The sequence below is a fragment of the Equus asinus genome, chromosome 15 (assembly GCF_041296235.1).
Source record: "Equus asinus isolate D_3611 breed Donkey chromosome 15, EquAss-T2T_v2, whole genome shotgun sequence".
Classification (NCBI taxonomy): domain Eukaryota; kingdom Metazoa; phylum Chordata; class Mammalia; order Perissodactyla; family Equidae; genus Equus; species Equus asinus.
In genome coordinates this window covers 49,277,158-49,293,738 of record NC_091804.1, presented here as the reverse complement: position 1 = coordinate 49,293,738, position 16,581 = coordinate 49,277,158, and the positions used below count along the sequence as shown (strand labels likewise).

General features: G+C 51.9%; 1 protein-coding gene across 12 annotated transcripts; it reads right to left on the bottom strand.

Moving 5' to 3' along the window:
* Window positions 1-111: 111 nt before the first annotated feature.
* Window positions 112-15,609, bottom strand: MTG2 (mitochondrial ribosome associated GTPase 2). Of its 12 annotated transcripts, none has more exons than XM_044747929.2 (9): window positions 15,486-15,597; window positions 12,841-12,940; window positions 11,508-11,571; window positions 6,954-7,160; window positions 5,206-5,353; window positions 3,829-3,944; window positions 2,777-2,995; window positions 2,409-2,547; window positions 112-1,648 (listed from the first exon to the last, which is right to left on the bottom strand). In XM_044747929.2, exons 3-9 carry the CDS (start codon window positions 11,553-11,555, stop codon window positions 1,254-1,256), a joined length of 1,272 nt encoding a protein of 423 aa, XP_044603864.1. In that variant the 5' UTR covers window positions 11,556-11,571; window positions 12,841-12,940; window positions 15,486-15,597; the 3' UTR covers window positions 112-1,253. The 12 variants fall into 12 exon arrangements, with proteins under 12 accessions (XP_044603864.1, XP_070342312.1, XP_070342313.1 ...); XM_070486211.1 differs by having other exon boundaries at window positions 15,397-15,568; XM_070486212.1 differs by lacking the exon at window positions 15,486-15,597 and adding an exon at window positions 14,858-15,390.
* Between the last annotated feature and the right edge of the window lie 972 nt (window positions 15,610-16,581).

Here is a 16,581-nt window from a genome sequence, read left to right as displayed (position 1 = left end):
AACCCGAGCGCACCAGCAGCCAGGCCACCCCAGGACCCGGTGGCTGATCCCCAAGGGCCCAGGGCCTTCTCCTGGGGACCACTTCATCCCTTAAGGGCCCTCAGGGACGTGTCAGAGGCATCAGCCTTTATTTGCGGGATACCAAAGTTCTACAGTATTTTGTTGGATGAGCCAGTTGGCAGCAGTGGAGCTGTCCTCACGGGGTCCATCTGCAGCCACTGGATGCCAGGAGCGGGGGTGCGGCTCCCAAGGAACACTTGAGCACAAAGACTTGAGCCACATGACAGCGAAGAGGTGGCTTCCCCAGCACGGCGGTCCTCTGGCTGCCATCCCCTGAGGAGTGCTGGAGTCGGTCCCACAGGGCTCTCTGAACTGACTGCCAGGGGCCAGCCAGGATGGTAAGAGGCTGGCCCAGGGCCCGTGTGCTCTCAGATTGCCACCGGGAGGAGAGGGGAGATCCAGCCCGCCGCCCGGGAGATGTCGCCACCATTTTCTCTCTACACTCGGGCCACCTGTGGGGGACAGCTACCTGGGCCCCGCCGCCGTAGTTACTAACGCCCTTGCACACAGACTGAGGCAGGCAGCGCATCCTGGGGTTGGATATTGGGTGCACTCAGCCGTGACGCGAATGGCGTGGCTCTCCCCCGGCCCTCAGCTCCGAGGGAGCAGGGCGCGGCGTCTGGAACAGGGGGCGCGGCCCTCACCGCCTTCCTGACGGCGGCAACGCAACCAGAGGAGCTTTGCACCGGCATCCTTCCACGGCTCGGTGCCTGCAAAGCCTTCCTGTCCCCTCACCCTCCCGCAGCACAGCACGTCCCCACAGGAACAGCCACTCTGCAGGGTGGCGACAGCTCTGGATCGGAGCCTACCTCTGCGACAGCCGCAGACATGGGTGGGTTAGTGCCCAGGAGCCCGAGAGCACACCTGGGGCGCCGGCTGCCATGTGTCCTCTGAGCACGCTCTGCAGCATCTGATAACGCCAGCCAGCAGCGTGGGCCCTGCTAACTAGGGGCACTCATGAACACAAACGAGCCCATCTCAGCAACAGCATGCCGCTGCGGGGGGTGGGAAGCACTGGGGAGCAGACTGTCAGGTGGCACGAGTGTCCGCCACTGAAGGGGCCCCAGGAGCAGGGGGCGCATCAGAGGGGGGGCCCGGGATGACTGGGGAGGGCAGGTGCACGAACACCTCCAGCTCTGCGGAAGCTGCGTTCTTGGCGCCGAGTCAGGTCTTTGCTGGGCAGCAGCCCACCGCTACCACCTGAGCGGCTGCCGGCCGCGCGCCAGCTCGTTGGCCACGTGCTCCTCGTGGAGGTCCTTCAGGCGCAGCAGCAGCTCCTCCAGGTTCTCCCCGGTCGCCGCCGACAGAGCGATGGCCTTCTGGCCCAGGCGAGCCTGCAGCTGGGGCAGACGGGCTCTCGCCTCAGGGAGATCAATCTTGTTTGCGACGATGGCGTGGGGCCTCGCAGACAGGCCTTCTTCATATTTCTCCAGCTCATATTTCAGGTCCTCAACCTGAGTCCAGGGCTCTGGCACCGAAAGATCCACCACGAACAGGAGGAAGCGGCAGCGCTCGACGTGCCTGAGGAAGGCGCAGCCCAGGCCCCGGTTCCGGTGCGCGCCCCGCACGAGGCCCGGGATGTCGGCCACTGCAGGAGACAGAGCACATGGTGTGGGGAGCCTGGCCTACCGCCTGGCCTGATGTCCTGCTTCTCAGACCTTCCTTAAAGGAACCCCTTGGAACTGAAGTCATTCAATTTACTGCCTGGAGACGCCTCAGGCCAACTGCCAGCCAAGGCTCTGCAGCTTTCAGTTCGCAAAATGCTTTGAAATATGTGGGTGACAAGCATGAGGATGATCAATCTAATAAGGAATATTTAACACATTCCAGTCTTTCTGGATTCAAAAGTGATTAAAAAAATGGGAAAGTGGCTTCCTGTAATATACTAATAATGTGATTACCAATAGAAATTATTATAGAGTACTCAGTAATATAAAGTGCTATACAAATAACATTACCAGCAGGCTTACTATTTTTAATGGGCACATTATCTTCCGGAAAAAAGTTTTCTTCTCTCAAAATGGTACAGGGAAAGCTTTTAAAATCACATGCTGTCTACATGACTGAGGCTGCCGAGTTCCTCGTGGAAGAAAGAGAAATGAAGACCATGAGAAGGAGTAATTTCCTTAGGTTTGAAATTTAAACTCAAATTCCTGCACTGTTGCTCACGGACGCCTGGGACAGGGTGGGACGCAGGCCTAAAGCCTACTTTGGATAGAGAGCCACGAAGCTTTAAATTAGGAAAAACAATGCTACATTTTAGACAGGAAGCTATGTTTGTTACATAATTAATGTTCTGAATTACATCATTTAAACCTAAGCCTTTGAGAGAATTCTGGAAGTTCTACCTGCTATTTGTTGGTGGTCTTCATAGTGAACAATCCCAACGTGGGGGTTTAAGGTAGTGAATGGGTAGGAAGCCACGGTGGGTTTCGCGTTTGAAATGGCCCGGAGGAGCGAGGACTTGCCTGCGTTGGGGAATCCCACCTGGAAGAAAGAAGACCCTCTATCATCATCTCGGAGTCTGTAACTGACCAAGACCAGGAAGTTTCAGGACTGGGAATCAACGACAAGTGGGAGCACAGGCTCCTGGGGGTCAAGAGGACGCTGACTGACTAGCCTGTGGCATGTTTCACCATCAGGGACAGCAGGTTTTCTGTAATCAGTGTGTGTAAAATGCCACCTCCTCCAGCCTGGGACTTCAGGTGACACCCACCATCCCAGCGTGGGCCACTGTCTTGAGCTCCAGGAAGAGGACTCGCTCCTGACCGGGCTGTCCAGGGGTACAAGTCACAGGGGCGCGGTTATCGTTGGCCAGGAAAAAGCGGTTGCCCTTCCCTCCTGCTCCCCCAAGAGCGGCGACGTACTCATCACCCGGGTGCGACAGGTCCGCCACAACTTCGTGTCCCTCCTTCACTAAAGTGCCCAGGGGGACCTGGAAAACAACAACGCATTTATAGGCTTAGAGAGAGACAAGAGGGGAGCAGACTGGACCTCGTGTATTTATCTGATTTTCAAGGGGGGTGCGTGGGGGGGCACAGCCGAGAGCCCCCTTTGTGGAGCTCCTCAGGAGCAGAGAGGCCCGGCCCTCACAGGGATTCCATGCAGCTGGGTACACTGCCTGCAAACGACCTAAACAGCTTTTTCCAACAGCGTTTCTCAACGCTGAGGGTGAACTGAAGTATCTGGAAAGTGCGGAGACAATCTAAGGAGAGTCAACTCCACTCACGGAGGAGAGGCCCCAAGAGAGTCAGTGCAGAGGGCAGCTTGGGGTCTGGAGACGAGAGGAACAGTGGACCCTGTGGGGTCCATCTTTTCAAAATATAATTATTGGGGCCGGCCCCGTGGCCGAGTGGTTAAGTTCACGCGCTCCGCTGCAGGCGGCCCAGTGTTTCATCAGTTTGAATCCTGGGCGCGGACATGGCACTGCTCATCAAACCATGCTGAGGCGGTGTCCCACATGCCACAACTAGAAGGACCCACAACTAAGAATATACAACTATGTACCGGGGAGCTTTGGGGAGAAAAAGGAAAAAAAATAAAATCTTAAAAAAAAAAAAAATAAATAAATAAAATATAATTATTTCATGATTTTTGGACAGGCCACCTAGGCACATGGTATGAATGAGGACAGGCCCAGTCCGCGGGTCCGCTTCGTGGTGGACGGCTGTGCGTTTCAAGGCGAGGGGCCCCTCTGGCCCACACCGAGGCCCTGAGGAGCCTGATGTTCTAGAAGGGGGACAGGGCAGGCTCTCAGCCTCAGCTTACCCGGATGTAGAGGAGAGCGCCGTTTCGCCCAAAGCAGTTTTTCCTGCCACCGTCTTCTCCATCAAAACCCTGATACCGCGACAGGACTGATGCCAGCGACTTGACTTGCTGGTCAACTAAGAGTTAGAGCAAGAAATTCACCTTCCTTTGTGTTAGCAGCAGACCCACCTGCATACTGTTAGCTGTCTTTTGTTCAGTTTAAGAACATTAAGATGCACATGGAGGGGCCGGCGCTGTGGCCGAGTGGTTAAGTTTACGCACTCCGTTTAGGCAGCCCAGGTTTCCCTGGTTTGGATCCTGGGTGCGGACATGGCACCGTTTATCAAGCCATGCTGAGGCAGCATCCCACATGCCACAACTAGAAGGACCCACAACTAAAATAGACAACTATGTACTGGGGGATTCGGGGGTCGGGGGTGGAAGATTGGGAACAGTTGTTAGCTCAGGTGCCAATCTTTAAAAAAAAAAAAAGAATGTACATGAAGGGGCTGGCCCAGTGGTGTAGTGGTTACTTTTGCACACTCAGCTTCGGTGGTCCAGGGTTTGCAGGTGTGGATCCTGGGCGCGGACCTACATACCACTCGTCAAGCCATGCTGTGGCAGCAACCTAGATATAAAATAGAGGAAGCTAGCAACAGATGTTAGCTCAGGGCCAATCTTCCTCATTAAAAAAAAAAAAGCATACGGAAATATGGAATGAAGTTGCAGGAGTTACTAAACTAGCAACATGATTTTTTTTTTTTTTTTTGCTGAGGAAGATTGGCCCTGAGCTAACATCTGTGCCCATCTTCCTCTATTTTATGTGGGATGCTGCCACAGCATGGCTTGACAAGCAGTGTGTAGGTCCATGCCTGGGATCCGACCCTGAGAACCCCGGGCCTTCAAAGCAGAGTGCCTGAATTTAACCACCATGCCACTGGGGCAGCCCCACACAACATGATTTTTGTAAAAGCTAAAATCTTATTCTGAAAACTTCAAAATTACCCATAATGCCAATCATCAATTTATAACCAGCTACTCTATTACGGTGTGGATGTTCGCTAAGTACCAGTTTACTGAGCACTTGTGCTTGACGTGTGCTGAAGGTGACCAACAGCACAGCACTCACTGTGACAGTGGCCAGACTGTGCCCTCTCCCGTATCGCACTGTCTTGTGAGCCTCTCTGATCCTAAGCTATCTTTGTGTTCCTGAAATTTAAAGAAAAAACACTATCAAAGTTGAGTTTTGGTGTATGATTTAAACGTGAACATCCACATAATTTAATAAAAATGATTTCCACACATCAATTTTTGAATTTAAATTCCCGTTAGGATAAGAAGGTGGAAACTTTCTGCCCCAAAGACATGTGGACACAGCCATCTTCCCCGGGCACGTGCCTCTCAGGATGACGTGGCCACCGTTGCCTCCGTCGCCACCATCGGGGCCTCCAAACTCCTTCCGGGGCTCACTGTGGAAGCAGCTCACCCCGTCACCTCCGCGTCCCCCTCGGACAAGCACTCGGCGATGGTCCACAAAATGCCTTTTCTGGAGAGAGCACAGTGCGCCCGGGTTGTTATTAACTCTGCAGTCCCTTCAAGGACCAAACGGCCCTTTGAAATGTACTTTTCTACCCAACAGGCTTTAAAATGAAAAGTTAATGATTTTAACATTGCTAATCTCTCCTAAAATGCAAATACAAGAAACAGGTCCCACGAGTCCCTGCTATCTGTAGGCGAAGGTGAGCGAACCACGCAGACGTAAAAGGCGGTCAGTGTGGAACACACGCTCGACAACGAATGCAACGTTTCCGACCTAAAGGAAACAAGGGTGATTTAGACAATATTCCTTAAATAAAGTGTCCTTCCAGCTTTCTTCAAATAGAAACACATTATTGAAATAACAGGTCTTTACTGAGGGAAAGTTCTAGTTCCTTAGGATGCAAGAATGAAAGTGAGTTAGAGTCCAGGGTCCACTATCAGGCTTCCAACTGCGGAGAAAGGGCGTTTTCTGCAGGCTGACTGCACAGGGCTCAAATTTTAAAGGGAGTGATGCAGACAGAGCCCCTTATGTCAGAGAAGGTTTTCTCCAGGTGCCCAACAGAGGTACAATCCAGCTAAAGAATTAGAACCAACTGGGTTAACATTTGACACACATTCGCTCACACTTCACGAAGGTCGGCTATCCCAGGTGCCAGGGCGCAGGACCGATGCCACCGGAGCCAAGTGGTCCTCCTGAGGAGCCCCCCGCTTGCGGCCCAGGCGCCGAGACAGCCGTGCTGTCCACACAGGCTCTCCGCCGGGGCCCAGCAGCTGCATCTCCATCCACTACTCCATTAGCAGATCTTTTTTTTTTTTTAAGAAAATACACAAATATTTTAAGATTCTCTGGCACCACCACATGGAAAAATCATGAATTACTATTTCAAAAACTCAATGTACAATGTCACTGTATGCCAGCATAATCAGAATCAACTTGGTGGAAAAAAACACAAGTGCTGACCAGTGTAAGGAAGATAAACCGAGACTCAGTTCTCACAGTCTGGGGAGGAGAGAGAGCCCTGAGGAAGCCTGAGACATCCGAGCGCACACAGACTGCCCAAGTCATCTTCCCACAGGAAGCACTGCTTGCCTAACAACGTTTATCTGGAGCCCTCATTTAGGAGGAAATGAAGTGTGTCATAAACACGTATTTTTTTGAATTTAATTAAAGATCTTTCATATTTTAAATAGAAGGTTTTGATAAACAGAAAATAAAAAAACTTGTAAGGCTTAAAGAACTGTAAAATTAAAGGTCTATTTCCCCCTGAGATGTTTTAAATTAAGAAATGTTCACACATACTTAAGAATTACGTGCTACAGGCATCAGACACACAGGCTAACGACAAGCACCACGCACCCGTCCCGGGCAAAGGGAAGAACACCGTCAACACTCTGGGCACCCGGGCTACGTGCCTGGTCGGGGCGGCGTTTACGACAGCACACATCAGGCACACAGGCCTTCACCTCACTTCCTCACTCTCAGGATGTTCTGAGCGTCCCTCCAGTGACACCATCAGGATAAAGAGAGACAAGGATAAGAACTCAAAGAGCGCCCTCTGCCTCGTGAGAGGGCACTGCAGGCAGTTCCTTCGGTTTACGGGCCTCACCAGTTGCTTCTCAGAGAGCAGTTTCTTTCTGCGGGGTTCCTGATGCTTGGCACCGTCTGCACAGCTGACCGAGAGCAGCCGGGGAGAAGCATGCTGTGGAAGGAGCCAGCCAGGCCCAAGGACCGCTTGCGTGGATGGAGTCCAGCGCCCCATGCCCTCCAACACCCTCAGTCTTGCTGAGAAAAGCCTCGAAGGAATCATGGCTCCCTAAAAGTCAAATGGGCAAAGTAAGACACCTGGTTTAACCAGAACATCACACCGGAACTAGAGAACAGTGCCTGGCACACGGTGGAATCGCAGTGTATGTTTTTGAAACAAATAAATGAACTGAGGAATATGACTCTTGTCATTCACCACTTTCCACCCCAAGTTAGGAAGGCTCATCTGCCTCGTCAGCCTATTTACTCCCCGGGGACAAGAAGTGTGTGCAGAGGACTGAGGTCATTATATGTCCTGCAACAGCGGATGGACGCCTCCACGGCGCACGGAGTACAGGCGTCCCTGTGAGACCTTTCGTGAGCCAAACGCCAGAAAGAGAAAACGCTATTCTTGCTTTTCACCTTCTATCGTAAAAGCAAAAATCCTCTTTGGATTTCTTTCACTTAAGGAAAACAGATACTGATATGGGGCTTTCGTAAAAGCGAAGTGGCATACAGCAAACTTTCAAAACGTGGAGGACATCCATATCTGCTAAACGAAAATACTAAAAAGGAACTCTAAGTCTCAAATCAAAATTTCTTAAAAGTAAAAACACCCATTTATTCAAATGCTATTTTGTTCTCTTGTGCAGTTTAAAATGGTCAAGCTGGAACATGGTGAGAATATTAAACGTGGAGGGCATGCAGACTCTGGAAACAAACTGCCACCCCTGCCCCTCGTCCCCAGTGTCGCCCAGGAACTTTCACCAACGTGTGCAACCTCTGTCTCCTCATCTGAAAATGGACAGGGTTGGGAGGATGGGGAGAGTTACTTCACGTGCACACACAACAGCGGTCCACGTGCGGACTCAGAAGCGTGAGCTACGTTTCACTATGGGCTGTTTATGCCACTACTCGTTCATGAAACAGCCTGCGACTACCACGCACCCTGCAGGTGCCGAGGGTCAAGGGAAAGAAGTGTCAGAGCTGGCCCTCCAGGAGTGACACCCCTGCCCTTCACTGCGAGACCAAATGGCCACCACTCCCAGACGTCCCTGCTCTGCAGGCACACGTGTGCCACCTAAAAGGTAACTCATGAGGCTTTCCTCCCATTTTTAAGTACGAAAGATACACAGAGAAGGAGACATAAATGTACACGTATCGTTTAAGAAATAATGACAAAGCCAGCATGCGCCTGACACAGCAGGTGAGGAAACAGAACCTGCCTTCTCCTCAGAAGTCCCTCAAGCGCGCCTCCCACTCACACCCCTCCCTCCTCCTGCAGAACACACACTTTCTTGGTGGGACTCACTCTCTCAGCAACACACAAACTCTCTGAAAAGCTGGAGCACGGTATCAAGGACTTCTCCTTCCTGAATCACTCAAGCACAAGCTGCGGCCCTGACACCTACACCCGGAACACTCCAGCATGCGCCCTGTGGGCAAGGGCAGCCCCCACAGAACCAGGGCCACCTCTGAAACCACGCTGCATGACCACCAGGCTCACACCTCCCAAGTTTAGCTAACTGTCCAACAGCGTCTTCCACGGCAAAAGGGCCCACTTCAGAATCACGTGCTGTGTTTCGCTGTCGTGTCTCTCCAGCCTCCTTAGGCCTGGGACGTTCCTCAACCTTTCCTTCACTCTCGTGCCCTTGACCCTTGCAACGTCACAGCCCAGGTGTTCTGAAGCACGTCCTCAATTTCTGTCTGACTGCCGTCCCCTCGTGACGAGACTTGGGCGATGCATCATTGGCAGGAATGTCACAGAGTGCTGCAGCCTCACCCGCCCCTCCCACAGGCCTGGGTTTCCTGGGTCCCTTACTGACACGCGCTCTGAGCTCCAGCCCCGGAGGTCCCTGGCCAGTGTCCCTACCGACAGGGCGCTCCTTCCCCACTGTGGTCAGTGAGGACCTCGGGGGAGATGCTCTGAAACTGTGTGCGTATCCCCTTTCTCACAAACTTTCCGTTTATTCATTTCTATGGGCTCATGGTTTCCTATTCTATTCAATGAGCTACATTCTCTTACTATCATTTACTTTGACGCTCAAATTGTCTCCAGTTTGGCCAGTGGAAGCCCATCAAGCTGGCTTCACTGTTCTTTTGACATGTGCCCTTCGACCTTTGAGCACTTCCTGTTTCCTGGCACAAAATATTCCAGGCTCACCTAGAACTTTCCCTGGCCAACCCTGAAATCAGCCTTTACTCCAAGAGCCCTGGTTCCTTTCAGTGGAGAATGGCATTAGAAGCCCGTCTACACGCTGGGCTTGCTCACGGCTACTGTGGTGCCCCTGCTCATAGATTCCCTCAGTGCACAGTGCTGGGGAAAAGACGACACATCTGTAGTCACTGCTACCCCCGTCCACCCCTAGCGACGGAGCAGCATCTGCAGCAAACCATGAGTTCACATGTATGTATCCAATCCCAAGTCAACACCACGAGGTTCAGTGTAATTCTGTCTGTCTTTGCAACCCCATTCTCTGACTGTCAGAATCCTGCCTTCCACTATCCTCAATATGTTTATCTGTTCATTTCCTCAGCGCCCACAGTAACCAAATCCCCGCTCCCTCCACACAGGTGCTCTCCCGTCCCCATGCTGGGCTGCCCCACCATGAGGACACACTCCTCTTGTTATCTTCCCAAAAAGGTATTTTTTTAAATAAACCTTTATTTTGGAATGATTTTAGATTTACAGAACAGGTGAAAGACATTCCCATATACCTCTTACCCAGTTCCCCCTAACGTTATATTAGCATTTTATGTGACTGAAGTACATTTGTCAAAACCATGAAACAAACATTAGTGCGTTATTATTAATTAAATCCCAGATGGCATTCAGATTTCACCAGTTTCCCCATGAATATCCTTTTCTGTTCCAGGATCTCACTCTGCATTAAGCCATCCTGGAATGGTATTATTTTTTTTTTAAAGATTTTATTTTTTTCCTTTTTCTCCCCAAAGCCCCCCAGTACATAGTTGTATATTCTTCGTTGTGGGTCCTTCTAGTTGTGGCACGTGGGACGCTGCCTCAGCGTAGTTTGATGAGCAGTGCCATGTCTGCGCCCAGGATTCGAACCAATGAAACAGTGGGCAGCCTGCAGTGGAGTGTGCGAATTTAACCACTCGGCCACGGGGCCAGCCTCCTTGGAATGGTATTTTTAAAGTGCTGAAAGAAAAGAATTGCCCACCAAGCAACACACCCAGTGAAAACGTCCTTCAGGAAGGCAGGTGAAATAAGATATGCTCGATGGTGGAAAACTAGGAGTCTTGGTCACCAATATACCTGCTCTACAAGAAATGTTCAAGAATGTTCTTGAGGTGAAGGAGAAAATGACACCAGATGAAACCCACATCTTTAGGAATGAAGAGAGAACAACAGAAATGGTAAATTTTTATAAAAGACTATCTTTTTCCTTGTAAGAGTTTTTAAATATGTATGATTGTAGAAAGAAAAACTTATTTATAATATTGTCCAGTGGGTTTCCATGCATGCAGAGGTACAACTCATGAAAACATAAAAAGCAGAGAAGGGAGGGGATTAAAAGGACCTGCACGATCCCAAGGTTTCCATGTCTCTGCGATGGGGCGCAGCCCTAACTCTAAGCTGACTGTGAAAAGCTGGGTATGCGCAGTGTAACCTCCAGAGCAACCGCTAAGACACCACACAGAGGTGCGGCCAAACGGCCAACAGGTAGATGAAATGGACTGCTACAACCTGTCCCAACAATTCAAAAGAAAAGGGGAAACAGAACAAAAAAGAGGGACGAACAGAAAACCAACAACAAAACAGTGTACCTAAACCTAACCGTACATATAACTCAGATAAAACACACTTCCAGAAAAAGAGCATTACCTAAGATGAAGAAAAAGAATAGTTCATCGGGAAGACCTAACAGTTAAAAATGTGCAGGAGTCTAAAAGAGCTTCCAATACATAAAGCAAAATTTGAGATAATGAAAGGGGGAAACAGACCATTCCACAATGACGGCAGGACATTTTAATACCATTCTCTCAGGAAGCAATAAAACAAGTACTTGAAAAACAAAACAATCAAAAACTGTAAAGATGTAGAAAACCTGGAAAACACTATCAACAATATTGGTCTAATTGACATTTATAGAACAGTACATCCAACGACTGTAGACCGTACATTATTGTCAGGTGCACGTGGAATGTTCACTAAGATAGACCACATCATGAGTCATAAAAGAAATCTCAATAACTTTAAAAGGACAGAAATCAAACAGAGTGTATTCCCTAACCACAACAGAATTGAAGTCAATAAACATAAAATATCTAGGAAAACCCCAAATATCTGGAAATGAAACAACACTCTTCTAAATAATCCAATGGGTAAAACGAGATCAAAAGAGAAATCAGAAAATATTTTGAACTGAATGATAATGAAAGTACAACATACCAAACTTACGGGGTGCAGCCAAAGCAGAGCTGCAAAGCAGGGGCCCATACAGCTCCAAGTGCTTCTGTCAGTAAAGAAGAAAGATCCAAGATCAGTGACCTCAGGCTCCAAATCAAGAAGCCAGAAAAGCAAAGCAAGTGGAAGAAAAGAAATAATAGAGAGCAGCAATTAACAAAATAGAAAACTGACAGACCATAGAAAAAATCCCACAGCCAAAAAACTGGCCCATTAAAAAGACAAACAGAACTGACAACCCTCTAGCCAGACTGATCAAGAAAATAAGAGAACACAAATCATCAATGTCAGGAATTTTAAAGGTTATCAATACAAATCCTATAGACATTAAAAGGGTAAGAGAACACCATGAACAAGTTTTTGCCAAAAACTTTAACAACTTATGTGAAATAGACAAATTTCTTGAAAATGCAACTTACCAAAGAAACACAAGAAGAAACAGAAAATCCAAATAGCCCTGTATCTACTAAAGAAGTCAAACTTGTTACAAAAGAGTATTCCTCAAAAGATGACTCCAGACTCAGACTGTTTTACTGGTAAATTCTATCAAACAATCAAGGAAGAAATAACAGCAATCCTACACGAACTTTTTCAGAAAACAGAAGTGCGGTCATTACTCAACTCATATTATGAGGCCACTGAAACCTGAGTACCAAACCCTGACCTTACAAAAACAGAAAACGACAGCCCAGGAGCTGGGCCCGTGGCCGAGTGGTGAAGTTTGTGCTCCACTTCAGCGGTCCACGGCTTCGTCAGTTCAGATCCTGGGCGCGGACGTGGCACCGCTCATCAGGCCACGCTGAGGCGGCATCCCACATGCCACAACTAGAAGGACCCACAACCAAAAACATACGATTATGTACTGGGGGGCTTTGGGAGAAAAAGGAAAAATAAAATCTTTAAAAAAACCCAAAAAAACAAAAACAATAAACATTTAACACCTCTATGTCACTCCTGGCAAGATAAGTATTTTTCAAGTATTCACTCACTTAGTCCTTATAACAACTCTGTAAAGAAAGTACTTTTATTATCTTCACTTTCCAGAAGAGGAAACTGACGCAAAGAGTGGTGAAGTGAAATACGAAAGGTCACAGAGGTATCAGATGGGAGGGGTAGGAGCAGAGTGTGAAAACTTGTTGTTAAAGGGAAAAAACCAACTCACCAATCAATAGAAGCACACCCAAGGCCAAGACCAACTCACCAATCAATAGAAGCACACCCAAGGCCAAGACCAACTCACCAATCAATAGAAGCACACCCAAGGCCAAGACCAACTCACCAATCAATAGAAGCACACCCAAGGCCAAGACCAACTCACCAATCAATAGAAGCACACCCAAGGCCAAGCCCGCTGGACAGTGATGCCATCCACCCTCTCGCGATGGGAACCGGGCTTGTTGGCAGTGGGGACACACAACCTGGAGGAGACCAAGTGCAGAGAAGGGGATCAACTGCAAAGCCAACCAGAGACCTGAACTCTGAACTCTGCCTAATGTGGAGGACTTCCTCTTTCTGCCCTTTCAATTTCTGTTTGGAAAGACCCCCTGAACACGCACCTGAGCGATGCAGATCTCTCTTGCCCGGCAAACAAATTCAACTGTGTTTCACACACCTATCTGGTTTTTATTCTCCTTCCAATGCTCCACCTGTGCTGTCCAATATGGTAACCACCAGCCACATGTGGTTATTGTTTAACTTGCTATTAAATAATGTAGCATGTAATTATATAACATAAACTTACATTATTCAACATTCTTTAAATGCAAAACTTCAGTTTCTCAGTCACTTAACCCACATTTCAAGTGCTCACAGCCACATGTGGCCAGTGGGCACTATATTAGACAGCACAGATTACAAAATTTTCAGCATTACAGAAAGTTCTATTACAGCTCTGGTCTATAGGGTGCAGCGGGAACTCAGAAAAGTGAACTCATAGTCCTCCTAGGAGCATCCATTTACCGGGCCCAGCTTAGCAGAGCACAAAAGGCCAGACAGTGGTGAGAGCCTAGGGTCCGAAGTTGGACGGACTTTATGATTAAAGGACTGCGCTTTAAAAATGCTGGACAGGCGCTCAATACACAGCCAAGGGCTCCCTCCACTCTAGACAATATTACTTTGTCGTTAAGCTCAGTTCTACTGGTCTGTGTTGTTATTTGCCAGTAACCTCTTCTAAAGCTTGTGAAAGATGACATGAGTGGAGCCATATTAAAAGAGAGCAGCCATTTCAGAGGAACTGCCTCGCACACCTTGTTTCCTTTATCTTCCAAACTGGACCAAACATTCCAAGAAGTCAGTAAAGACAAGAATATCCTGTTTGTAAGGACCGATGAAACCGGACTTTGTTGATGACCGGATCGATAACCAGCCAATGGGGTACAAGTCTAGCCTTTTGCCTGATGCCCAAGCTCAAGCCCATCTGTGAAGTACAAACCCCGCCTGACCTCGTCCAGGACCAGTGAACGCTTCCTTAACACAACTCACCTCACCTTCCTTTCTTTTCCCATGGAAACCCTGAGGCCGTCTCCTGTAATCAGGACACTATTTGGGTTTCTACCCGAACTGCACTTCTTTGATCTGGAAATAAACCCCTCTCAGCCTCGCATTCTGGCTCTTTATTTTTAGGTTAACAACCTCCTACAGACATTTTTAAGTGTATTCCTTACAAACCTATGAGGGGGCAGTGCCGCAGGTTGGATGTCTTCTGTTTGCTTTTCTAGACCCACATTCCATCCAGCCATTTCAAAACCCTGCCCTGCGTGACTACCCTTGGCTACCCTGCCCTCTGGCAGAGACTGGCAGGAGCAGGCAGGCGGGATGCTCATGTCCCCGCTCCCCTGTGTTCCCTAGACAGAAGGTCACCCCTCCAGTCAAGGAGGCCCTGTCTACACTGCTCTCCTCTGGTTCTGGTAACTGGCCCCTGTCCTTATCCTCTGGGTCTAGGGGTAGAAGCAACTCCACCGTCCCTAGCTCCAGGTTACAGGGCCAACACTGTGGGTTCCCTAGCGCCCCCTTTACACAGCGCCTTTCGAACCCTCCTTAGACCGCCCTCACGATAAGGGCTCGGACTCCTGGCCCTCCCGGTTTTCATGTATACGAAAAGCAGCAGAGGCTGAGCCTCAGGGAGGTGATAAGGCCCCTGCCCGAAGTCACAGTGTCCTCTGGCCTCGGGCACACGGCTGCACCTGTGCTCTACCGCGGGGTCTCCAAACTGAGGCCTGCTCGCCACGACCTTCCGAGGGAACCAGGGCAAGGGTACTTTCAAAGGAATCGATCTTCTGCTGCTTAACTGCCGATATGCTCTCTGCTAAAACGTATCTGCCCGACACCGAACTTGCATTAAAAGCACTTCTCCTCGCCCGTTCCTCTTGGACGAAGGGCCCTCTCCTTCTCAGGAGGAGGACGCGCTCCAGCGACGCGGCGAAAAGCACACGCCTGCACTGTCACCACGGGCCTGCGAACAAGGTCCCCGGGGTCCGCAGCCACAGACGCAGAGGAGCATCGGAAGCGACAGCGACCCGGCCTCGCGCAGCACACTCGCCCCAGGCCGGCGACGCGGCCGCAGGGCAGCGCGGCTCCCCAAAGCTGCGCCGACGACGGGCTCTCTGCTCGGCGGGACGCTGCTCAGAAGGCGCACACGCTCGCGGCTCACTGCCGCCGCTCCCGCCACCGTGAAGGCGGGCCCGGGGAAGGGCCCAACGCGCGCGCCGACCGCGGTCGCAGGACTCCCCGCACGCCCCGGGTGGAGCGCGCACGCCGCCCCGCCCCCGGCTCCGGGAAGGTTCCGCCGGGCACCCGACGGCGGACCGCCCGGGTCACGCCGAGGGCCCCGGAGCAGCGCGCACGGCGGAGCCGGCGGGCGCCCGTCCCCCGCTACCTGGAGGACGCAGGCTCGCCCGGTCGGCGCCGCTGCCGCCGGCTTCCGGGCCCCTCCTCCTCCCGGCACGCTCAGCCCCGCAGACGCACCCGACACCCCTCGGCCGTCCGTCGAGGCCGCGGCCCCGACTCCCGGACTCAACGTGTCCCAGGGGCACATCACTTCCGGGACCTCGGGCTCGCCCGGGGCGGAGTACTTCCGGTACCGGTCCCGGCCGCGCCTGCGCAGGGTATCCCCAGCGCGCATGCGCAGAAAGTGTCCTGGCTCCGCCGCAGGCTGAGATGTGCCGCGGGCCCCCGGGAGGGCGCGCCTTCTCTGGAGGGAGGGGCTGGAGGCTGACGACGCCTCCGGGGGGCGGGGGCCGGGGCTGAGGCCGAGACGGAGAGACCTAGCGCGGGGCCGGGCTGGGCGACGGGCGGCGGGGCCGCTCCAGCCTCCGTCCACCGCCTCCTCAGGACCCGGGTTCCGCCAGCCCTCCTCCTGCCTCCCCGCGGGTCCGCGCCCAGGGGTGCCGTCTGAGGGGCGCCCGAGGGAGTCCGCGTGGGACAGGGGACAGTGTGGCAGTGTCCCGGGGTGGGGGTCAGCGTCCTGCCCGAGGGAGTCCGCGTGGCACAGGGGACAGTGTGGCAGTGTCCCGGGGTCAGCGTCCTGCCCGAGGGAGTCCGCGTGGGACAGGGGACAATGTGGCAGTGTCCCGGGGTCAGCGTCCTGCCCGAGGGAGTCCGCGTGGGACAGGGGACAGTGTGGCAGTCCCGGGGTGGGGGTCAGCGTCCTGCCCGAGGGAGTCCGCGTGGGACAGGGGACAATGTGGCAGTGTCCCGGGGTCAGCGTCCTGCCCGAGGGAGTCCGCGTGGGACAGGGGACAGTGTGGCAGTCCCGGGGTGGGGGTCAGCGTCCTGCCCGAGGGAGTCCGCGTGGGACAGGGGACAGTGTGGCAGTCCCGGGGTGGGGGTCAGCGTCCTGCCCGAGGGAGTCCGCGTGGGACAGGGGACAGTGTGGCAGTCCCGGGGTGGGGGTCAGCGTCCTGCCCGAGGGAGTCCGCGTGGGACAGGGGACAGTGTGGCAGTCCCGGGGTGGGGGTCAGCGTCCTGCCCGAGGGAGTCCGCGTGGGACAGGGGACAATGTGGCAGTGTCCCGGGGTCAGCGTCCTGCCCGAGGGAGTCCGCGTGGGACAGGGGACAGTGT

Coding starts and splice junctions, on each gene's coding strand:
- MTG2 (XM_044747928.2), bottom strand. CDS start 15,555: ATGTGCCCCTGGGACACGTTGAGTCCGGGAGTCGGGGCCGCGGCCTCG. Junction 7,161..15,396: donor GGCGAGCCTGCGTCCTCCAG/GTAGCGGGGGAC, acceptor TTTGACTTTTAG/GGAGCCATGATTCCTTCGAG. Junction 3,945..5,205: donor TGGCCACGTCATCCTGAGAG/GCACGTGCCCGG, acceptor TCTAACTCTTAG/TTGACCAGCAAGTCAAGTCG.